Below are 25,032 nucleotides of genomic sequence, written 5' to 3'. Positions count from 1 at the left end.
AACAATAAGTCTAGAGGATTTGAAAACAAAGGACAATCAGTTAGAGGGAAAGGGTGGGTAAAACCCGAAACCAGGCCAAGTACCGCACAATCCAGAGAAGGCGACAGATGCTACAATTGTGGAAGGTTAGGACATTTTGCCTATGCTAAACATTGTCCTGCAATAGGACAGAAATGTGGAAATTGTGGAGTAAAGGGACACTTTGCTGTCACATGCAGACGAAAAAAAAGAATTTCCATCATACAAGATGAAGATGAAGATTTGGATGAAGATAGAGTATTTACCATTCGTGAACCACCTGAAGGAGATTTCAAATGCCCAAGTTGCATTGTAATAATTGACAATTGGAAACTCAAAGTAAAAGTAGACAGTTGTTCACCATGGACGATTATCACAAAGAAAACATGGAAGAATTTAGTGGCATGTGGCCTCAAAAGCAAATTCAATGAACCAGATATAAAAAACCCTGGTGGATTCGAGGGGCCGAAAATCAAGCTGATTGGCTGGTTTTCAAGCATCATAGAATTCAAGGACAGGCGAGCAGAAGTTAAAATATACATTGCAGAAAAAGGAGTCAACATCATTGGCTGGAGAGATCAAGCTGGCCTACGGATTAGATTACATCCTTGTGAAGATGAAAAAGTCTTGATTGTCAATACCAGTCACAAGCAAAGAGAAGAAACCAGAATTCAGAGAAGTACACAACAGAACAAAATGGGACTATTAAAATAATTTTCTCATAGAATTTGCTTAAAGGAAGGAGCTGTGCCTATCAGACATGTGAAGTCTAGACCCATACCTTTTGCCATAGCAGACAAGGTTGAACAGGAACTGGCGAAGTTGGAAGCAGAAGGAGTGATTGAAAAGATTTAATCGTCGGAGTGGGCAAGCCCCATTGTGGTTGTAATGAAGAAAAGTTGAAAACTCAGAATTTGCGTAGACCTCAGAGATGTGAATAAGAACATCATAGTTGACATTTTTCCACTTCCCGTAATAAAGGAAATGCTAAATCGCATAGGTAGTGCCAATGTGTTTTCCACCATAGATCTCTCTAGTGCATATCACCAGATATCCCTGACAGAAGATTGTAGAGACATAACAGCATTTGTCACCCGACATGGTTTATATAGATACAAGCGCATGACGTTTGGTTTAGCATCTGCGGCAGAAGTTTTCCAGAGGATCATGGAACATGTGCTGAAGGGGTTGAAGGGAATATTTGTATATCAAGACGACATCATTGTATTTGGCGAAGGTCGAGAAGAACATGATATGAGGCTGAAGGATGTTTTGTTAAAATTGGAGAGTGGGTTTGGAAATTGAGAAGAGTAAATGCAAATTTGGCATGAATGAAGTTGATTATTTAGGACACACAGTCAATGGCAAGGGTTATAGGCCAAAGAGTGATGCTATGAAAGCAATCAGGGAATCGCCCAACCCCAAGAACAAGGATGAACTTAGGTTATTCCTAGGCCTTTGCGAATATTATAATAAATTTGTTAAAAAGTTTGCCAATATAACAGAACCATTGAGGAAATTGTTAAAGAACCATTGAGGAAATTGTTAAAGAAAGAGGCCAAATTTGTGTGGAGTAACGATTGTAATGAAGCAGTGAATTGCATAAAGAGAGAAATATGCAATTCCACAGAATTGGGTGGGTATATTTTTGGTAGGTCAACCAAAGTTACAGTCGATGCTAGTGGGAATGGCTTAGGAGCAGTGTTATCGCAAATAGAGGAAGGCGGCAAAGAGAAGACAATATATTATGCCTCCAGGGCGATTTCAGACACAGAAAGCAGATATTCTGTTATTGAGAAGGAGCTATTGGCATGCTCATGGGCTGTTAACTATTTTAGAAAATATCTATGGGGTTGCAAGTTTATCATACAAACAGACCACAAGCCACTCATTGGGGTGTTGACTGTGAGAGGAATGTGTAAATCATCAGCTAGGTTGGCTATATTAAGCATCAAATTACAGGATTATCATTTTGTGACAAAGTATGTCCCAGGTAAGAGAAATGTTGTTGCAGACTATTTGTCACGTTTACCATTAAAGAATGTAGATTTGGAATCAGATAGCAATGAAGAAATGGTGGCGGTTGTTATTGAAGTAACCTCGAAGGAAAAATGGTTAAATGAGATCATTAAAGACATGACGCTACAAAAAATTGCAGAGTTTACAATGTTAGGTTGGCCAGATAAGAGATCAGTTGATGGAGAGTGCATGAAGTTTTGGGAAGTGAAGGATGAGTTGTCCATGGAAGAAGGATTTCTGATGAGGGGAAGCAAATTAATACCTCCTAAAGTATTACATGATGAGCTCATAGAAAAAGCACATCAAGGTCATCCGTGAATCACGGGGACAAAAAATAATGTACGGTCTGCATATTGGTGGCCAGGAATGGATATTTTGATTGAAAGATTTGTTAGAAACTGCTAGCCTTGCCAGAACAGTGATAAAAGTTGTAAAAGTTTCAAATCAGAGCCTATTGTCATAGATAAAGGAGAGGATGAAGTTAGGTATTGACATTGTTGGGCCATATGCAAGACTAATAGGGCAAAAAAGGTTTTTGATTGTGTTGATAGATTATTATTCAAGTTGGGTAGAATTGAAAGCTGTCAAAAAAGTTGATTCGGGAGAAATTATCAAATTCCTTAAAGAAATTTTCAGAAGGGAAGGTTTTTCCCAAAGCCATTATCAGTGATAATGGTGTTCAATTTAAAAGTAAGGAAATTAGAGAGTTTTCCACCACATCTGGGATTGATTGGATATGTTCTGCTTTGTACCATCCCCAAACCAACGGGTTGGTGGAGAGATGTAATAGGATGGTTGTGGAGACAGTGGAGTTAGCTTTGAGAAACAATTTATCTGTGGATGAAGCACTCGTGGAAAGATTGTGGAGCGTAAGAATGTCAGTCAAAAGAGGTTTGGAGTTGTCTCCTTTTGAAATGATGAGGGGCAGAGCTCCCAACACTATACTCACTCCAGAGTGGGTAAATTACCAAAGAACATCAGGACACAAGGAAGTAAAAAATTGTAAATACCATGAAGTTAAAAAAAATGTCTGTAGGTAACAAATGTAAGGTTGAAATTTCACCAGGTGATATGGTAAGGATAAGACTAGTTCATGGTGTTAGAAAAGGCGAATCTAAATACAGAAAACCGGTTAAAGTTATACAAGTTCTAGGTAAAGCAATAAGAGTAAGTGGTGGATCAGTATGGAATATTGACAGAGTGAGCAAATGGAATTGGAATTTAAGAGATGGCAGGAGGATTCATCCCAGGTAGGATCAAAGATTTAGTGAATGGATGAGGAACGATGTAGTATTTAATTGTGGTAGTGAAGAAGATTTAAATGTAGAGTCTAATACTAGACCACAAAATTTGGGGGAAAGTGTGCAAGTTAGAGAGAACTGTGATACCATAGCTGGTGGCCAAGCCTTGAGAGGTAATCATCGGGAGGATAATATTGGGAAGGAAATGTCATTCAAGAAATTAATACCAGTTCAATTCATGGTAACAGAAGTGTTATTGGAAGTCAAGATGACCATATTGATTGTGAAATTGTGCGCAACCATAGAGAAAGGAAGTTGGCATTTTGGTCAAGAGACTATGTCATGGGGAAGTAATGACTCAAAAAAAAAATTTGTTTTGTGGACCTGCTTCCTAAATTTCAATATTTTCAGTGTTCATATTTTTTGTTATACATTCATATTTCATGTTCTATGCTTTACACATGTTGTATGGTTTAAATACTTCATCATTATACTTTAAAATAATAAAATAATAAAAGGGGGGGATGTTGTAGTTTGCTGTATACGCAGTGTTTTACCTTTACAGTGTTTTATACTACTTTCACATTTTTTCGTCTTCACGTATCCTGCTTTCACAGTTTCTGTTTTCTGTACTGTTTCAATTACAATATTAAAAAGGGGAGGTGGTGTAGTATTCCATCTTCTATTATGTTGGCTATGACGTACCTGCATGCCGCGAGGATAGGAATGTTAGTATTTGAAAGACGACGAACGTGAGAGGGTTTGGAAAGAGACAGGGATTAGAGTGTGAGCGGCATAGCAGGGCGCCGGTTTATTGTAGTTAAATAAACATACTTTATTTACATTAAGTTGTTTCCCTGACATACTTCAATATGCTTGTCTACCCCCATCTCCCAGGAGTTGGAACTTTCAGTCTGAATTCTCAATGCTTCCTCTTGCTGAGCCCTATCCCTTTTGGCTCTTGACCCCAGCCCAATCAGTATCCCTCTCAAAGTCACCTTGAAGCTCTTCCACAGGATATCAAAATCGACCTCCCTATGAAATTAATTTGAAATGACACCTTAATGCTTTAAGTAGGGACACACACTTTAACCCCTGTAGCATAATTCTTCACAGCCCCCCTATTTATCTACCCCCACCCAAACAAATCTCCCCCTTGAGGAGCCCTCCTTCCCAACTCATCCTCCAAACACCACCCTGAAGACTGTATCATTACAACCTGAAAGCTGAAACCTAGTCCCCCTGGGACAACACGTATCCTCCCATTCAAGTGAACCTCTTCCTCTGTGAGGATGTGTTCAGCCTCCGAAAAACTCGGTGCTCCCTGAATCCTTCGGCGGTGAATGCTACCAGTTTCTTTAGCGTTTAACTGTTTCCCCTGGGTTCTCTGGACTCCTCAGCTTCCCCAATCAATTCCTCTGTAACCCTCTGAATGTCATCCTCTGTGACCAACTGATACTTCATCCCTTCACATTCAAAGACCACAGCAAAAGGATATCCCCACCTATACCTGGCTCCCTTCTCCCTAAGCCACTGAGTAAGGGGTGCACATTCTTTTTGGAGCAGTAGAGTGTAGACTGAAAGGTCTCGATATATCAACACATTTGACCCCCTCATAATCGAAAGATCCCATACCTCTGGTTTATCAAGGATGCAGGCCTTGTCAGAGTAGTAACAGAACCCAAACAAACACAGAACGAGGGCTCCTTTCACCTCCATTTGCTCTGTGAGCCCAATCAATCACAACCCGAGGACAGTCCATGTCCTTGAGGTCTAACACAAGAATATCCTGCATCTTCTTTTCTAGGCTCTCTGGGGACTCTGTCTTTTTCCTTTAACCCAAAGAACCACAGGTTGTTGTGTCTATCTCGATTTTCTATATCATCAACCTTGAAGTGCAACTCATCCCCCTGTCTTTCCACTTCTGCTATCCTCATGTCCTGTTGAGTTTCCAAAATCTCTACTGAGGATTGGCTTGTGTCCAGACCCACTAGTCTGTCCTCTATTGTCTCCACTGTACTGGACAGTTCCACCATTTTTGCACCTATGTTTGCCCTCATCCTTTTGATCTCTTCAAGGATCACCTGAATGTCACTCTTCATTGTTCCACTCTCGGTGAATGAGGCCTTATCCCATGGGTTACCCTTTGATTTCTCCATCTATGAACTCACCTGAAACATATACCCACTCAGCAACTCCTTCCAACTCATTCACCTCCCATCACCTGACTACGTTCTGGGACAATTATCTCCTCTTTTCCTTTCAGACCGGCTGGCATTTTGGGTATGCCTCACCACCTCGCAGCCATCTCTTCCTCTCTCTTCATCCGAAACCACTTGAGAGCAGTTCCACTATGTGGTACCAACCCACTCCCCGATGTTACACAAGCTTTTTCAAATGTAGCATAGAAAATTCCCCCACCTCACAGGCAGTTCCACCGAGCGCGCCCCCAATCAGCTCCCACAACCCTTCCTTATGGCCAACCCACTCCACTCTGGGCAGTTAGCTGCAGTCCTTCCTGGATTGATCTACTGGGGAGCCACAGTCTCTTCGACTTGATGATCCCTGGGGTTTCCCCCTCACAAGAGGCACTGCGGAGGGACCCCCACTCCCTGTCTGTGGCTCACTAACACTGATCCAGGTTGCCACTCCTTCCCTGTGTGGTAATACGCTCTTGTTCATCCAGGTCCATTACCAGCAATACGCCTGAGCAGGTCTGCTAGGGGGGAATCGGGGGACATGGTTACTTCTGTCCTGTGAGCCCTGGGTCTCTCCTTAGGGCTCCCCTCATGAAGGGGTGGTACAGCAGGAGCAGCCACCTACTGACCACTATGCCGTGACACTCCTCATTGTTTACAGAACTTCAAACTGTGTTTGCTCAGCCGTGTTCTCCCTGGCCTCAATCTCTCCTCAATGGTTCCCAGGATAGGTCAAAGTTCAGGGAAATGTCAGGACAGTCATAGCCCTCCAGACACTCCCTGGGCCTCTGATGACCTTGGGAGTGTGTGGCAAGATCGGCCCCTGCTCTGGGCTACAGCCTCCTCTTGCCCAGCACTCCTCTCCCTTCTGTCCGTGCCTCCATGGCAGAGAGGGGCCTCACAGCCAATGGCGTTGTTATCCGAAGCTGCAGCCTCTACCAAACCAGAAAGTGGTCCGGGGGTGCCTGCCCCTTTGTTAAGTGTTAACTTGGGCCACCTTCTGTTCTCTTGGAGGGCTGTTAACTCTGCTGGAATGTCTCCGAGTGGGGCGGAATGGGAGGAGTGTCCCTAGCTGACCACCATCTTGCCTGCACCCCCTTGTGGCTTTCCGAAATCACGTTTTAGGAATGTACTCTCCAGAAAATATTTAAATACAGCTTTTCAGGTTTAGAAGATGTGCACCTTTTATACTTTTACTTCTTATACTTTGCTAGCAACATTATAGGAACCACTCCTCTCTTGGGTCATTCTCCATGTGTTATTGATTGATATTCTGCAACGTAAATGTTTATGAGGGATTCAGGGAGATGAGGACACCCCCTTTCCCATCACTCGTGGGGTTCCTGTCAAGGGTTTTGACCCATGTTGAATCAATAGACTGGGTAGATGTGGGGATGAGCTGTCGCCGCCCATTATTCTATCCCAGAACAAACTAAATCAATAAACTGGGTGGATGTCGGGATGAGCTATCGCTGCCCACATTCACGCCAGAATAGGAGAACTGCGCAGTTGGCACGAGACCACTCCAAAGATACAACCTTCTTGTGGGGGGTTCCACATCACCACTCTACTGTAAGGATGCTATCAAAACAATGTTAAGCAAGGGTCCTATACTATCAAGCAAAAGACCACTCTATTGAAATGCAGTAATTCAAGACAACTCAAAAATGGATGCAGTACCGACAAATTCCCCAAGGTGGCGCTAGCGGTCTAAACTCTGACAGGGAAACTGTATTTAGGAGTTGCAAGAGGGGCAGGGACTTCAAAGCTTGTTAGTTAATTGGAAATCTTAGCCACCTGCTGTTCCCAGAGGCCAAGAGGCTGGGAAACCTTAACACCTCAGAGATTCCACCCCAGGAGGAAAGATATCACATGACCCTGTTGATTGATTGAGGAGAGACTTCCAGGCAGCCTGCTGGAGGCCACACAAAAGGCTCTTTCTGTTGAATGGGGCATGTTCATTTTGAGTGTTTCCTGTCAACAGCCCTCTGCCAGCAAGGAGAGACATGTGATCACTGACCCACCCAGACTCCTGGAGGTGGACCCAAACACTTTGGGGGAGTTGAATTGCAACAAATATATATTTGATAGAAACAGTGATAATTTATTGGAACCAAATGACAGGAATGTACAACTTTGAGAGTCTTAGTTTGAAAAATGCCCTCACGATTTGAGTCCAAACTCCAATTTGTACCATGTACTGGGGCAAAACCCTGCTAATTATGATTATTGTAGACAATGTGTTTAAGCTAGAGACATGGAAAGTTACTGGGATATATGTGGAAGGGAAATGTACCTTTGTATAATTTTTGATGAAAAACCAATGTTGTAAAACCCACTAAAATCGAAAATAAGTTGCCATTTTTGAATGCAAGCTCCTAGAAACGCCAGAGTCGGGACAGGGACTATCCTTAGTAATATATGATGTGTGTATGTGAGCAGAGCTGTCCCAGATAGCCGGGACTTCAGAACCACCGGAAGTCGCGTCCAACCTGACCAGACCGTGACGAGGCCTATTTCAAATTGATATTGTGAGTACCTAGCAGAACTGTGAAGAACCAGGAACGAAATTTAACTTTCATCTGAAAGCTTAGAATCTAGGCTTTCCAACGAACCTAGAAACGACTTCCTACTCCCTATATTCCCGTAATCGCGAGACACACACTCGCGAAATTTACCGCAATTTGCGATTTGGCCCGATTTCTCCATCTGTAGAAATCAGCAGCTTGTTGCTTTCCTTTGTTAAAATCTGTTTGCAACCTGGTAATAACTCATAGAGCATTGCTAAAGTGAGCTTGAACTAATACCAACAAGCATCTCTCACTCACCCTGGACCTCTAGAGGGAATTAAAAGCAATTTTAGCACCTTTTCACTTCCTTGCAAACCACATTAAAGTAATTTGCCTGTGTTTAAAACTCATCCCCGTTTTCTCTAAGCTTGCTAGGGGAACTGGAACTGTGTATTGCATTATAAAGTGTGATTTGTCGGGATTCTTGAAGACTGTGTGCTCTCCTTCCATTTCTTGTATTGCATAAGGGGGGAGTGAATTGTCAAAAGAAAAAGTGATCATATTACCCTTTGCTCAAATCAGAACAAGTTATTTCTGTACTGCATATTATTCCACCTTGCATTTCCTTGAAACCATCAAGCATTTTCAGCTACCTCATCCTCTACACTACTCCTAAGTAACCAAATCAGTGTACCCCTGTAACATTATCCATTGTTGATCACGGTCATATTCTGAAGTGTGATATCAGTTATTAATTTATTTATAACGTGTGATAGATATATATTGTTGAATTGTCCAAATAAACCTTTTAAATTTGCAAAACAAAACTACTTCTTGGCTCAGTAGGGTCAGGGGGATTCTAAGAGGGGGTGTTATACAAGGGTTGTCATCCAGAGTACTGAACTGGACATAAAAATACATCAATAAGGGTTTTCCTCAGCATCCCAGACTAGGCATTGACTTAGCTGTAGTGTTGATTGAATATCGCTTACAAAAGTGGGGGCTTGGAGCCGGGATATTCTGGGTTAGATTTACCACTTGTGCAGATTAATACAGTGTGCCAACCGACCAGATACACATATCCGGTTCGATCACCACGCTGTTTTACACAGTGAAAGCATCCCTCAAAGGAACGCTCTAAGGAAACGGTCTGTTTTGCAAAATAAAATACAAACTTCTGTAAGTCAGGAAGGAACTCAAATTCCAGAATGACGACCTTGGTAGATATGAAAATAGCCAGAGAGCACTTCTTACATAAGCTATTTGTGAGAGGTGAGTGGACTCATCAGGACCAAACGGTCTGGTTGCAGGCAATCGCGCAACAGGTCACTGAAGCAGGGTCAGATACATGGAGAGATCAGGGTCCATTACATGTGGCCCTGAGTGAATTATATATGGCTTCTGAGGCCAAAGATGAACACAATAAGATTGCCAAGGTAGCGGCATATTTGTATCTATATATGGGAGCCATGCAGGACAAATGTGCTGAAGGCCAAGACCTGGCAAATAGGCAACAGATGGCGTTAGAAAAGGCCCAATCTGACCTGGCCTCTTCTGAGCAAAGGCTGCAGAGGAGCCAGGAGTCAGAAAATGATAGTAGGCAGTATATCATTAAAATAAAAGAGGGCATGGATATACTGCAACAGGAAAAGACAGACCAGGATACCAGAATTCTGGCTTTGCAGAAGGAGCACCAAGACAGTTTGGACTCCTTACTGCAGAGCCAGAAAAAGCTGGAGCAACAGACCAATTTCAACAGGGCATGCACAGAGCAGGTAGCCACCCTGCAAATCCAACTAGACAGAGAGAAAGAGGAAAGCAATACATTGATTTTGAAAGACCTGGATACCCAGGCAGAGTTTGATGAAGAACGCCAGAAAGCTGGTGCCTTTCAAAGGCAGAGGGACGACCTGGCGTCACAAATGAAGGCTCTTGGTCAGGAAAGGGATACCTTAGGCCAGGAAGTCTGCCATTTAAAAAGAAAAATTGAAGAAAATCACTTGGCCCTCCAGGGGCTAGGTGACCTCCAAAAAGAGCATCAGGGCTTGCTAGATCACACCAGGAGGGTGGAGGAGGCCCTGGCAAGAAAGGAGCAGGCCAGTAGGGATGGGACTGAGGAGGTAACCCTCCTGCAGCAGAGACTGGCCCAGTACTCCAGGACCAATCAGGAGGCACAGAGAGAGAATGAGGCTCTCTGTCAGCACAATGATAGGCTCCAGCAACAGGTAGCCATGCAGGAGAGACTGATAGAGTCTAGTAAGGCCTTAACTGAGAAACTGAAAGCGCAGGCTCTTGCATTGCAACAGGAAGCAGGGGCGGACAGAGATGAGGTTCGCTGTGAAAGAGAAACTCCTGAGCATAACCTCAGGAGCCCTAGTACCAGAGGCCTTCATCTCTCCCAGTCCCTGGACACTGCCACCCCCATGTCCCCTCGCGCACATGAGCCCAGGGCCACGGGGATGGCAGATTACTATCCAGCTAGAAGTATGGGGCTCATAGGCCAGTACCTCCCAGGAATGGATGGGCGGGCATCCGGGTATGGGCACCCAAGCACAGTGCAATTTAGTGGGGAACCCCAGGAGAGTAGGCGCACTAAGGGCATCCTGAAAACCTCTGCCCAGTTAGGTCAGTGGGGGGGATACCCAGCAAATCCTGGTAGCAAGGAGGGATCTGAAGACTCCTCTGAGCGTCACAGGACACAGGAGACCAGGTCCCCACATTCTGCCAGCCATTCGCAGGCTCGCAGAATCCGGGAAAACCTGGAAGATCAGACGGGCACCTCTGGGAGCAGTGCTTCTGAGTCAGAGGATGAATGGACCAGAGTTACCCGAACCAAAAAGGCCAATAAGGCAAAAAGGGCCTTCCTTAAGGACCCATTGAAACAAATAAAGGCAATAAGGAGTGTCATCACACCTTATCATAAGAACGGCAAGTATTCTGTTTGGGAACACTTGGAGCTCTATGAGCAAATGATGGAGACTTTCCATTTGAAGGACAGTAGTATCTGCATCCAGTATGTCAAATGGACCTTCTCACCAGAATACTCCAGTTTCTTTGCAGGGCTGGAGGATCAAAACCATTCAAGGTGGTCCACATACAGGGCGGCCATCTTGAAACATGTTTCTGTGCACAGAAATCCTCAAGAGGCTCGCAAGGCAGCCTACAATCTGCAATGTGGGGAGGATCAGGCCCCACAAGAGTTTGTGCAAGAATTAAAGCGTGCTTTTGCGCAGACCACCAGAAGGGTGTGCACGGATAGCAGAGAATTTATCAATACGTTTTTCCATGCCTTACCCAAATACATAATGACCCAGCTCGTGAGAGATTTTCATGAGAAAAGATCTTTAGACTGGGTCATTGAACAGGCGACCCGGATCTATGAGGTGCAGAAGCCAAGCGAAAATAAAAGTAATGCACAGAAAAACCCCAAAACCAACAGCACCCCTGCTGCTGCCAAGGTGGCAGAGGTAAAGGTTGCCCCCGTTTTAGATTTGGAGATGGGGGGGGCCTAAAAACCTGCCTGCTCCAAATAATTCACAGCCCAGAAGGCCCTCGGGCCAGTCACAGACAGGGAGTCGAGGATGTAGTCCCACAAATGGGGTCCCTCGCTCCGCCGATTATGTAACTCCCCGCTACAAGGGAAACCGACCCATCCTGGGTTATGTGTGGACTCCTCCAGCCCAAGGGGGGGGATCCAGCCAAGCACCTAACCCAGGGAACTTCCCTCCCAACTTCCCACAGGAGGGCAGAAATTCTCCAAATACTGGGCAGAACTTTTTCCCCAGGTATCCACCCAATTTCCAGCCCTAAAAATCATCCATCCTTCTTTCCTTAATTCCCTGAGCCCAGACAACCTAATCCGGGAGAGGGGAGGCCAAGGGTGGAGGGGTCCCCAAATCTTCACAATCCGGGGTATTACCAGAGAAGGGATGGCTACCCTTCCCGGGATCAGCCCAGGGGAGAAAATAGAGCCCCGTATCAGCCGGAGCGGGTTTCACAACTTGAGCGCCAGGTCCAAAATATGGCACGGGATCTGGGTCACATACTGAGGGCTCAACAGAACCCTCAGATGAGCATGCCACCGCAGAATGCCCCAAACTCTGGACCTGGTGCTCCAGAACAATGACGGGGGCAGCACCCCGATAACCCACCGGTAAATGCAGGAAGGGGGGAGAATTACCGTATTCCTCTCACCTCTCTTCCTGGACAACTGCAGAACTTTGACGGGAAGGAAATTCCTGTTGAGGGGACTGCAGATTTGGACATCAAAATTGGGCGACACAAGGTGAAACACCCGGTCATAGTAGTGACTCCAGAGGGCACCCCTTGTCTACTAGGGAATGACCTCCTGAGAAGGTTGTCACCCCTAATAGATTGCGTAAACAAGGTCCTTTGGACCCAGACTAGCCGACCAATAAAATTAAAACAGAGTGTCAACCATGTTAGTTTAAACAGCACCTGCCACAAGGTTGAACAAAAATCTGACCAAGTAGAATTTCACTTCCAGAATACCCAGATTCCAGATGTGACAGTAATAGCAGTAGGACAAGGACTGGTGATGGGGGGTCCTCTCTATTTCTGAAAATCAACTTTCCTTCCAGTTTAAGGTGGTATTCCACACTGGAAGGAAACACTCTGAAATTATTTACAAATCCACAATCTCCCACTCCTATAGTCCAGAAAGATATGAAATCAGCTCAGAGCCTGGCTGATATTCAGCAAATTGGAGAGCAGTTGTTCATCCCTGTTCAGTTAAATGATGGGAAGGACTCTGTTCTCGCTAGAGTGTGTGTGAACAACGGTAAGAGCTTCATCAGCGAAGCCATGTTCCGCCAACTCCCAAAGGATCCAGCCATTCCCACATTCAAACTGATAGACAAATGGGAAATGGACCTGGAAGCACCTAATTCCAAACATCTCCTGCCAAGCAGGTGTATGCTCAAAATCTCCATTGGCAACAAGAGCATAGTCCATAATTGTTGGGTCGTGTGAAACATCACTGCCGCCTTTTACTTAGGCAGTGACATTCTCAATCGCTTTGCCATTAGTTTGGACCTAATAAACTTCAAAGCTTGGTCCCGATTAGCGGATAATCCCATGGGCTTTGATGATTCAGAAAAAGCATTTAGGTCAGCTCAAATGCTACCTTATGCAGTTGAAATTCAGATTAAAGAGGAAGTCACCATCCCAGAAAGGACCCGACAATTCTCCCTGGAAGTGAAAGTTAAAAGAGGACAAAAATTGAAAAACCCTGATGCTTACATTCATCTAAATGCTTCTCTCCAACAGCAAGTGTTAGGGGTAAACCCAACACCATTAGTCAACATAGAACATGACACCATTCCAATAGAGGTGGATAACAGCGACTTAAAGAGTATTACTCTAGCCGCAGGCACCATTATTGGAATGGCGGTTGATGACCTACATTTCTCCATTGATTTAGGAAATGAACTGTTAGGATCAATCCCCAAGCACTGTTTTGACAGTGACAGTGAGGACAATACAACACCAGACAGGATTTTCACCCGGCATGGGGGGAACTTCCTGGTGTACACTTCTTGCCCTTATGGTAAGGAAGATGTGACATGTGACTTCAGAGGGTATGAGGTAATTTTCCAGGTCCATGAGGGCTGCCTTGTCGACCTGAAGCCTCCTGTCCAAATCAGCACTCTGACCAGGGACTTCTCCACCGAGCTGGAGGAGGCCGCTGAGATAGCCAAACCAGAAGTCTTTCTAGGCTTCAGGCAGATGGTGGAAGAGAGAGTCAACCTAGCTGATGCCTGTGTGACTCTGGAATAGAAGCAAAAGTTGAAACAAGTTTTCTTGGATTTCCAAGATCTCTTTGCAGTAGACTCATATGACTGTGGTCGCACCGACATCCACACCACAACATTTCCCACGGACCCTGGAATGACTCCAGTGTTTGTGAAGCAGTATCGTTTGCCTCTCGCATCCATGGAGTCCCTTACTGAAATAATTAAGAACCTTGAGTCCCGGGGAATAATCTGTCCAGTACACAGCACCTTCAATAATCCGGTGCTGGGAATATTGAAGCCAAACGGCCAGTGGAGACTCTGCGCCGACCTTAGGGAGCTCAACAAACGGGTCCATACTTCCCGATGGCCTCTGCCCTACATTGACCAAGGGCTGGCCCAGATACAGGGGTCACAGGTATTCACAGCAATAGACCTGACCAATGGATACTGGACCGTGCCTGTCAGTAGGGAGGACCAATACAAACTGGCTTTTACATTTGGGGGCCAGCAGTACACATGGACCCGGACTCCCTTCGGATACCTCAACTCCGGCAATGAATTCAACATTTTCCTACATAAGGCCATGCCCGACCTGGGTGCGAGGGGTAACCTGGCTTATGTAGATGATGTCCTCATCAAAAGTTCATCTGTGGAAGAACACATAGCGGGGATCCGTTATGTTCTGATGCAGTTGAGGGCCGCCGGAGCAAAACTTTCCTTTCAGGAAGTACAGTGGTGTAGAACCTGTGTTAATTTCTTGGGGCATGAGATTACTCCTCAGGGTCTCTGTCCCCAAGAAAAGAAAGTGGAAGCACTTCAGAAACTGAAGGATCCGACAACTCTGCGGGAACTAAGGAGCCTCCTTGGACTGACTAATTACAGCAGAAACTTCATTGTAGGCTACGCAGAGATCACTAGACCCCTGATTCATCTCTTGAAGGGGGGTCAAGTGGGAATGGGGTCCAGAACAATCCGAGGCAGTAAGACCACTCAAAAGAAGCCTCTCACAAGCGCCTTGCCTAGCTTACCCTGTCAGAAACAAGGAGTTCTTCCTGGAGGCAGGGTTCTCTAATACGTGCTTAACGGCGGTATTATACCAAAAGCATGACAAGATCAATAAAGTAATCTCCTATGCGAGCAAAACTTTATCCTCTGTGGAGGAAAAATTCAACGATTGTGAGAAGGCACTCCTGGCAACGGTGTGGGCATTGAAGAATTGCCGCCCATTCATCCAGGGGGAACACATCATAGTGGAGACTCCACACCAGCCTCTGCAATACCTCCAAAGTGACGGAATCCGGGCCGGAAATGTGAGTAATTCCCAAATTACTTCCTGGATTCTGTCAATGCAAGGCTTTCCTGTGGAGGTCAGATATGGCCAAAACAAGAAGAGTCCCCTCGCGCAAGGTCTGGCTGACTTGCATGATTGTGCCAGAGAAAACTGTCTCGAGGACGAAAGTCTTAAAATCAAGGACAACATGGAGGCATACCTTAATTCCCTGCACAAAGTCTTTGAAGAAGACAAGTGCGAGGGAATGCCCACTGTCTATGTGGATGGATGCTCTTACCATGTTGACAACAACGGGGAAAAAGAACTCGTGGCCGGCGTAGGGAACGCATGGGTGAATGAGTTTCCAGGACCCTCCGCTGGATACAAAATTGGTCCCCGAAGTAGTCAGGTGGAAGAATTGATGGCTGTGCATCAGGCCATCCTCACTGCTGTCCAACATCAACTCCACGGATTGGTCATAATCAGAGATTCGGATTGTGTACGGAACAGGTTCGTGGAGCACCTGGTTAACTGGAAAACCAGAGGCATGTTATGTGCTAATAACAAACCCCTGAAACATGGGAAGCTAATCCAAAATATTGATGATCTGGTCACATCGAATGGGATGACCATCTACTTGAAAAAGATCAAGGGTCATTCCAAAGTAGAGGGACCAGAAAAAACTGGAAATGACTTAGCTGATCAGCTTGCCAAAACCGGGGCCATCCAAGGGGATCTAATAGAAATAGAGTCCCTGTTGGGGGAAATCCAGGTCACTGCCATCACTAGGTCCCAGACCAATGCTCACAATGATCTTTCAACTGCACAATGGAGTAAGGAGACCCCTTATGCTGATTTAATTACAGCTTAGAAGGGGGATCCAATTATTGGTAAGTTTTACCAACACCTTGAGGACCCTGAGAACTTTCCCCTGATGGATACCGATTACATTGGGAAAGAGGACCTAAGAGTGTTGATGAAATGTCCAAAAATGTTCTGAATCCTAGACGGTTTGTTGGTAAGGAAATCACAAGCTGGCCATGATCAGTGGGTGGTCCCTACCTCATTCCGAAGCCTGATGTTAAGTCAAGCCCATGATGCGGCCACCGCCGGTCATAGGGGGTTTCACACACCAATGGAAATCTTAAGAGAGGTTGCATACTGGCCACACATGGGGCAAGACCTCGACCAATACTTGAAGGGGTGTCTTGTGTGTGCACAATTTCAGCCATCATCCCTCACACACCGTGCGCCTCTCCAAAAGATGGGGATGACACTGCCATGGTCAGATTTGCAAATCGACTTTGTAGGCCCTGTAATTTGCTCGTCTAGAGGAAACAAGTACATGTTGACCGTTACATGCTTGTTTACCAAGTGGGTGGAATGTCTCCCGGCCCCAAACTGCAAGGCAGAAACAGCAGCTGCCCTGATGATTAACCACATCTTTTCCCGTTTTGGTCTACCTCAAAGGATTGAGTCAGACAGAGGTAGCCACTTCACCAGTGAAGTAATGACAAAGATGTGGGAGATACTGGGGGTCAAAAGGAAGCTACACATTGCTTACAGGCCAGCTTCTTCTGGAGCAGTGGAGAGATACAACCGAACCATTGTGAGCATCTTAAAAAAGTTTGTGGCAGATTCTGGGCCAAGTTGGGATATCCGACTACCTCTGGTCCTAATGGCCATCAGATCTACCCCTTCATCTGCAACTACAATGTCACCATTTGAGTTGATGACCGGACGCAAGATGGCGCTTCCTCAGCATTTGCTCTACAGGACCCAAGAGCAGACACTGATAAATGCCACCAACAACTCATGAGAATGTGGAGAATTTAAGGAAACACCTCCAACATGCTTTTGCCTATGCTCAGCGGAATCTAGAAAGATCAGCCGAGAGCATGAAGACCCACTATGATTTAAAAACTACCCGAAAGGAATATAAGGTGGGTGATTGGGTCTATCTATACAATTTCCAAAGGAACCAGGCCAAACAACGAAAATTCTTGCCTACATGGAAGGGACCGTTTGAAATTATAGACAAGATCTCCCCTGTTGCCTATAAGATCTGCATCCCCAAAGGCAGTTTGGCAGAGGGGGAAGATAAGTGGGTCCATATAAATCAGCTAAAGTGTTGCCATCCCAGGCACACTCTGCAACAACTGGAGGAGTCCTCTGCAATACCAGAGGGGACCGCCCCAGAGTAATTCAATTCCAACCCTAAAATATCCCACATATAGTCTCTAAAATATTATGATTTGGAAAAAAAATGTCTTATAATTGTATCTTGTTTTTTGTTAAAATAAGAACGCAAATGTTTTGACTATAAAATGTATATGCCACCCCACTATATCAATGGTGGGGAAGAAATGTCTACGAATAGGTATTGCCGCTTTCCTTTGTCGTCCTAGGAGAAAGAAACCCTGGAGACTGGCCAAGGAGGACGATCCGGCGACCGGGGGAAAAGATCCGAGGGGACCGGGGTACCGCCCAATATTCCCATTAGGACCGGCGAGGAGAAGCGATCGATGCAACCGGATGGAGGAAAAGATGCCGAACTGTGCCATTTTCGGAATTGGAAGAAGATAATGGGGACATAGCAGCGCAAGGGCTCAAAACCTCCTTTGCACCCGACTTCCCCTCGACTTGAATCAAAGCGTAGTCGGGCGGGGGGATTTGTCAAGGGTTTTGACCCATGTTGAATCAATAGACTGGGTAGATGTCGGGATGAGCTGTCGCCGCCCATTATTCTATCCCAGAACAAACTAAATCAATAGACTGGGTGGATGTGGGGATGAGCTATCGCTGCCCACATTCACGCCAGAATAGGAGAACTGCGCAGTTGGCACAAGACCACTCCAAAGATACAACCTTCTTGTGGGGGGTTCCACATCACCACTCTACTGTAAGGATGCCATCAAAACAATGTTAAGCAAGGGTCCTATACTATCAAGCAAAAGACCACTCTATTGAAATGCAGTAATTCAAGACAACTCAAAAATGGATGCAGTACCGACAAATTCCCCAAGGTGGCGCTAGCGGTCTAAACTCTGACAGGGAAACTGTATTTAGGAGTTGCAAGAGGGGCAGGGACTTCAAAGCTTGTTAGTTAATTGGAAATCTTAGCCACCTGCTGTTCCCAGAGGCCAAGAGGCTGGGAAACCTTAACACCTCAGAGATTCCACCCCAGGAGGCAGGATATCACATGACCCTGTTCATTGATTGAGGAGAGACTTCCAGGCAGCCTGCTGGAGCCCACACAAAAGGCTCTTTCTGTTGAATGGGGTATGTTAATTTTGAGTGTTTCCTGTCAACAGCCCTCTGCCAGCAAGGAGAGACATGTGATCACTGACCCACCCAGACTCCTGGAGGCGGGCCCAAACACTTTGGGGGAGTTGAATTGCAACAAATATATATTTTATAGAAACAGTGATAATTTATTGTAACCAAATGACAGGAATGTACAACTTTGAGAGTCTTAGTTTGAAAAATGCCCTCACGATTTGAGTCCAAACTCCAATTTGTACCATGTTCTGGGGCAAAACCCTGCTAATTATGATTATTGTAGACAGTGTGTTTAAGCTAGAGACATGGAAAGTTACTGGGATGTATGTGGAAGGGAAATGTACCTTTGTATAATTTTCGATGAAAAACCAATGTTGCAAAACCCACTAAAATTGAAAATAAGTTGCCATTTTTGAATGCAAGCTCCTAGAAACGCCAGAGTCGGGACAGGGACTATCTTTAGTAATATATGATGTGTGTATGTGATGTCAAACAACTGTGTACCTGGCAAATATATATTTGAATCAAATATAGATTTGTGGGCAATTTGACAAGGGGAGGTTCCTCTGACCATAAAACCTACAGCATCACTCTAACACTCCATTTCCTTCCCCCAATCATGGGAGAGGGGAGAATTGGGCCAATGACAAGTAGAGAGGGGCAGGCTTAGCTAGGCCCAGGCACACACCCATTTTCAAAACACATAAAAAGAGACTGCTGGGACAGGTAGAGAGATTCAATTCCATTTGCTGTGGAGCATGCTGACCGACGACTTCACATCCAGAGATCCAGACTTCAAATCCATCAATCTCCAGAACCTGTAGCAGAAATTAACTCCAGAATTTGTAGCAGAGAGGCCTGAATCCACCAGCTGAATCCTCTTCAGCAGGCCTAAAAACCAACCAAACTATTCAACAGCCGGGCGAGCTGTTTGAATTTTGCCAAGAATTTTTGCAAGAACCTGTAGCAGTATCCAGAAAGCAGTGCTGTATCCGGAACCCGAGAGAACCACAAACCAGACCGTTGTGAGCAGATCCGGTGCTTGACAGACCCAGAGAGCAGAGCTGACCCAGATAGCCGGGACTTCAGAACCACCCGCCAGAAGTCCCGTCCAACCTGACCAGACCGCGACGAGGCCTATTTCAAATTAATATTGTGAGTACCTAGCAGAACTGTGAAGAACCAATCTCTTAGTTAAAATAATCTAATCCAAACTATTTTAACCTAAGTAGAAGAGCCTCCTAGAAATTGTGTCATCTGTCATTTTTAAAGCTGCACAACTGTCACCTGTCAATTCTGCAGCTGCAAGCTGTACCCTGTCATTTTGAGTTTTACTTTAAATACGAAAATCTACCTTTATTAAATTGTCCGTATCTCTTGAACCTTTTGGGCTAGGAACGAAATACATCTGAAAGCTTAGAATCTAGGCTTTCCAACGAACCTAGAACCGACTTCCTACTCCCTATACTTTCTGTAGAAATCAGCAGCTTGTTGCTTTCCTTTGTTAAAATCTGTTTGCAACCTGGTAATAACTCATAGAGCATTGCTAAAGTGAGCCTGAACTAATACCAACAAGCATCTCTCACTCACCTTGAACCTCTAGAGGGAATTAAAAGCAATTTTAGCACCTTTTCACTTCCTTGCAAACCACATAAAAGTAATTCGCCTGTGTTTAAAACTCATCCCTGTTTTCTCTAAGCTTGCTGGGGGAACTGGAACTGTGTATTGCATTACAAAGTGTGATTTGTCGGGATTCTTGAAGACTGTGTGCTCTCCTTCCATTTCTTGTATTGCATAGGGGGGAGTGAATTGTCAAAAGAAAAAGTGATCATATTACCTTTTGCTAAAATCAGAACAAGTTATTTCTGTACTGCATATTATTCCACCTTGCATTTCCTTGAAACCATCAAGCATTTTCATCTACCTCATCCTCTACACTACTCCTTAGAAACCAAATCAGTGTACCCCTGTAACATTATCCATTGTTGATCACGGTCATATTCTGAAGTGTGATATCAGTTATCAATTTATTTATAAAGTGTGATAGATATATATTGTTGAATTGTCCAAATAAACCTTTTAAATTTGCAAAACAAACCTACTTCGTGGCTCAGTGAGGTCAGGGGGATTCTAAGAGGGGGGTGTTATACAAGGGTTGTCATCCAGAGTACTGAACTGGACATAAAAATACATCAATAAGGGTTTTCCTCAGCATCCCAGACTAGGCATTGACCTAGCTGTAGTGTTGATTGAATATCGCTTACATTTCACAGTAAATCATTTTTATTTCCAGCACTAACTTTTTACAAACCGTAACCAAGCCCTTTCACTGCTGCAATGTTTAATGAAAAGTATGGAACTGGGATTTTTGGGTGTTTCTGAATGTTTCCTTTCAAAATTAAAAGAACAAACAGGAAGTGACCACAGTCAGCAGAACACTTGCGTCCCCGGCACACCCTTTGCTACTGGATATGAGCCAATATTTTATGTTTACAGGCAATTTTATAATTAAGACCTTATAAGGAAAACCTATTTAGTTTTATCGATTTTCCAAAGAAAATGTTTTCCCAATAAATCGTGCTTTCATGCCACTTAAGAGTAGAAAAAATATATATTTCTGGTTTCTTTTTTGTATGTCCAACCTGACCAAAGTACAGAAGAACAAATAATTCACATATATACAAAAACAACACAATCCTTTTTGAAAGCTCTACGTGTTGCAGGATAATTCCCTTCCTCAGGAGCAGTTAATCTAGCTATATCTCCAATGGTGCTTTGCAGCAGAGAGAGAGAGAGGCTGACATGCTTTTCAGAAAAGGAAAAGCAGCCATGTTCTCCCAGAATTCTATTGCTAATACCCTTTGACTTCCTGGATGGATTTGGATGAAATTCTCAAAACAAAAGGTATGTCACGCCCACCCAACCCCACCCCCCCACTTTGCAAACTCTGCGACAATACATTGTAAAATGAAAAAGTTATGAAGAAAACAAAACACCCTAGTTTCACAGTTTTCAGCCCATTCATTTTCCCATAGAGGAACAGTGCAGTTTTTCAAACAGCTAGCGCAAAAACCGCTGGGCAGATTTGGATCAAATAAGGAAAAGCGTTGACTTAAATTTCTCGAATGGTTTGGGGTAAATCCATCCAGCAGTTTTAAAAATATTTGACAGTCTAGGTCAGGCCCCCTGCTGCTTAAAATCTTTATATTGACCTTGGTGCTTTTTAGCAATGGAGAGGCTGAGCAAAACTAATAAGTTTTGACTTGATGGATGGATTTGGATGAATTTTCCAAACAAACTGTTTGTCAAGAGCCCCACTAAACTGGACATTTTGTGGACAATGTGTTAGAAAATGAAAAAAAGTTATTAAGTGCCATTTTTTAACAGCCGTAACGTGGACAACGCTTGTCAAATTTGGATCAAATAAGAAACAATTTGGGCCAAAGCATTGACAAAATTTCTTGAAATTGGTTAGGGGTAAATCCATATAGTAATTTTTATAATATTCACCACAGAAGAGGGTTCCCCCTGCACCTTAAAACCATCATATAAGTTTATATATATATATATTATTCAGCCTAAAAGACACCTAGATTTTACTGCTTAGTTGGTTCACAAGCCAAGCTCTAGTGCTTCATTAGCAATATTGACCTTAAGCTCTATTGTTCCACGTTCACTAATGCCTTACAGACTACCAGGTAGGCCAATATTGTTTCCGTTGTATGACTTTTTAATCTAGCAACATCAGCCCACTCTTCTGTGTGGACTCTGATGAGCCCCGTCTGGACTATGCCACTTGGCATCTTATCCAGCTTTATCAGAGGGTTCTATAGCCTCTCGTCTGATCAGCACTCTGCATGCATCCCCACCACCACAACCCTATTCCCTCTCCTTTAACCCCATTGTCGCTTTCCATTTGTTATTCTTTGGTATTCTACTCCTGCCTCTCGTTTTCTTTCACTTCTGCTCCTCCTTTTTGGGTTTACCCCTCGCTGGGAGGACAATACAGTAGTGATGCACATAGTATACATTATTTTTAACATGACATTACAGGGATCAAAATTAGGATTAGATAAGCAGGAGCTAAAAGGAGCACTTGGGTATCTAGCATTAATGAGTGACCAGGAGCTACCGTTGGGGAACAAGGAGATGGTACATAGTGTTCTGCAAATCTTACTTCCACATAAAATGCAAACCTGTTTTTGTCCATTATTTATAACCTCTTATACTTTAAATGTCACATAGATGTATCCTACTGTTTATTTATAGATTGCTCGACTGTCTGAAACGCACATTGGTGCATTTGTTCACCATCAGTTGGCCTGGGAGGCAAAAGTCGTTCCTGGTAGCTGTTGGTGTGAAACTGACCTAGCTTTTCTGGGCTGCAAGCAGGAGCTAAATAGCTCCCAGCTCCCCTCAATTTCGAACCCTGCATGATTACATTTCACGGTTCCTCCGCTCACCTGCCTGTTTCTTCCCAAAGCAGAGGATGTGGGGTCTCCTGGCAGGAATCAAGAAGAGTAGGAATCCGAGGAAGAGTGACACTGTAGCATCTGTCCTGAAGCCTTTCCTAATAAAAAAAACATACATGATAAATTGAATATTACAATTAGAGTTATGCCTGGGGCTCTATGCGGTCAATGCCATAAGAGGGAAATTCAATCACTCACAGGCAAACAACTAAGCCAGTCCTCGAAGCCATGCTTACTGCTTCAAAGTCCTGCCTCTTAAACACTCAACCATACACTTCTGCTTAGATATATGCGTGTAGCTCCTTTCCTTTCCTTTCCTTTCCTTCTCCATTTCTTATGGGCAAAGTCAGATTTAGCTGTCTGCAGTGCAAGGTGAGGTAAGGATTATTTTTGTTTTGGGTAATGCAAACAGCCACAGCAGATGGTTATGTAGACATAACATATTTAATAACGTGTGTGTGTGTTTACCATTACACATTTTAACCCTGGACCCTGGGATTACATATGCTGTAAGTCTAAACATGGTTAAAGCAACAGTTGATTACACATAGGAGCACATTTTTGAGTTCTGCGTGAATTACACAGAATGGGCACTCTTATCTTTCTACTCTTGCGTAGGCAGGTGCCCTCTGCATACTTTTCCACTTTTGCACAGTGGAGTGCAATGTGGAGTGTAAGATGGTGGCATACTCATTACGATGGTTGACAATGGATTCCTATTGAATGCGCCGGCTTTTTGCTGGAGTAAAATGCAAGCTTATTCCATAGGAATCCATAGAATTTGAACCAGCATGAAAATGCATGCCGGTGCACATGCTGGAGTATGGTGGAGAGGAACGTCCAGGCGGAACCGTAACTTTCGATCCATCCGTCTTCTCAGCCATACACATGATTAAAGACGAGGTCTAGTGTTAACCTCATCCGTAAAAGTCTTACACGTGACTTTTACTCCCTAGATTTACTCTACACCTGGTTTGCAATGAGCTCCATGCAGAATTACTGAAGTCAAAATAAATGTTTCTAGCAAACCTTGAGCAACGTGGGGTAAAACACTGAGCGATTTAAAAATGATCCTGCGACACATGAAGTTCTGAAATTTGGAATGTGAGCTCTTCAAGTGTTCATACGTTTCTTAAAATGTCTCCATTAAAAATACAAAACATGCTTGATATTTAAAACTATAAAATCAATTAAATATCAGTACCAAACAATCCAAAAAACAGAAAAAGGTTCCATTAGCTCCATAAGAACATATCTTTTCCAATAAGAAAAAAATAACAAGTGCATAATTAACTTCCATAACTTCTGCTTTCATAAGAAACTTTCATCGGACGACCAACAGCTGATGCTATCCTTCAACGATAGTGGTCTCAAGCACTTCCTTCTCAAGTCGCTATATGCACAACCCTCCATACACTTTATACAGCAGCAACATGTCCCATCTCCTTTACCATCCCTCCGGCTCTAGTCCTGGTACCCAATCTCAGTATATTTAGGAGTACAGCTGGTATATATTTTCTTGATAATGGAGATCTCATGTGACTTAAGTATTATTCTTCTTTTAGAGGATTTTCAACATGAGTAAAGATAGTACGCAAGCTCCCCTTAGCGCCCTTTGTCCAGGCAGACCCTCAGGATCATCTTCATGCATTGGACATTTCAATGTATTTCAGCCAGGCTCGCTCAGTCTGCCAACCCCTCTATTCATCTACTGTAATCCTGGCTTTGCTCATCGAAGCTCATTTCTTTATTAATGCTCTGTCGTAATTCAATGTTGGTTGGGAAATAATTTGGAGCCCTTTTACAAGCGCTCTGTGCCGTGTGATGCATGAGCGCATGTTGGTTGTTTGCGCTTAATATCCTTTCAGAGTAGGGGTATTAAAGGCTATTATGCAAGTCTATCCAAAAAGGGCGAGCATACTCCTCCTTGGCACTTAAGGGGTTAATGAATCCAAAAATAAATGCAATGTATTTTTATTATCTAATTCTATTGAATTTTTCTGTTGAGCAAACCTGCCCTCGGAAGGCCACTTCTGAGTGCTTTCCTTGGCACTGCAGTTCCATGGCCTGTTTGCGGTGCTGGCCTTCTGCAGCGTCCAGGTTGCAGGCAGCCCTGTGAACAGGTGCTGTGCAGTTGAATAAAGGAGAGAGCGTGAGGACAGTCTTCATTGCGACTCCGGGCTGAAGGCTCTGAGGAGCAAGGGGGTCTTGAGCTCTCTGTGGAATTTCTTGAAGTTTCAGGCTTAGAGGTGCAGAGGGCGAGAGT

At 44.2% G+C, this 25,032-nt stretch overlaps 1 protein-coding gene across 4 annotated transcripts in view; it reads right to left on the bottom strand.

Moving 5' to 3' along the window:
• The window catches only part of SLC13A4 (solute carrier family 13 member 4), a 344,476-nt gene that overhangs the window by 57,882 nt on the left and 261,562 nt on the right, over positions 1-25,032 (bottom strand). For all 4 annotated transcript variants that reach the window (XM_069628767.1, XM_069628768.1, XM_069628769.1 and 1 more), the window contains one exon: positions 22,758-22,864. In XM_069628767.1, the coding sequence (XP_069484868.1) occupies positions 22,758-22,864 (107 nt within the window). The remainder of the gene's footprint in view (positions 1-22,757; positions 22,865-25,032) is intronic.

This window comes from Ambystoma mexicanum, chromosome 12, assembly GCF_040938575.1.
Source record: "Ambystoma mexicanum isolate Mex_15411 chromosome 12, UKY_AmexF1_1, whole genome shotgun sequence".
In the NCBI taxonomy this organism is placed as follows: domain Eukaryota; kingdom Metazoa; phylum Chordata; class Amphibia; order Caudata; family Ambystomatidae; genus Ambystoma; species Ambystoma mexicanum.
This window is presented reverse-complemented; position numbering and strand designations above follow the sequence as displayed.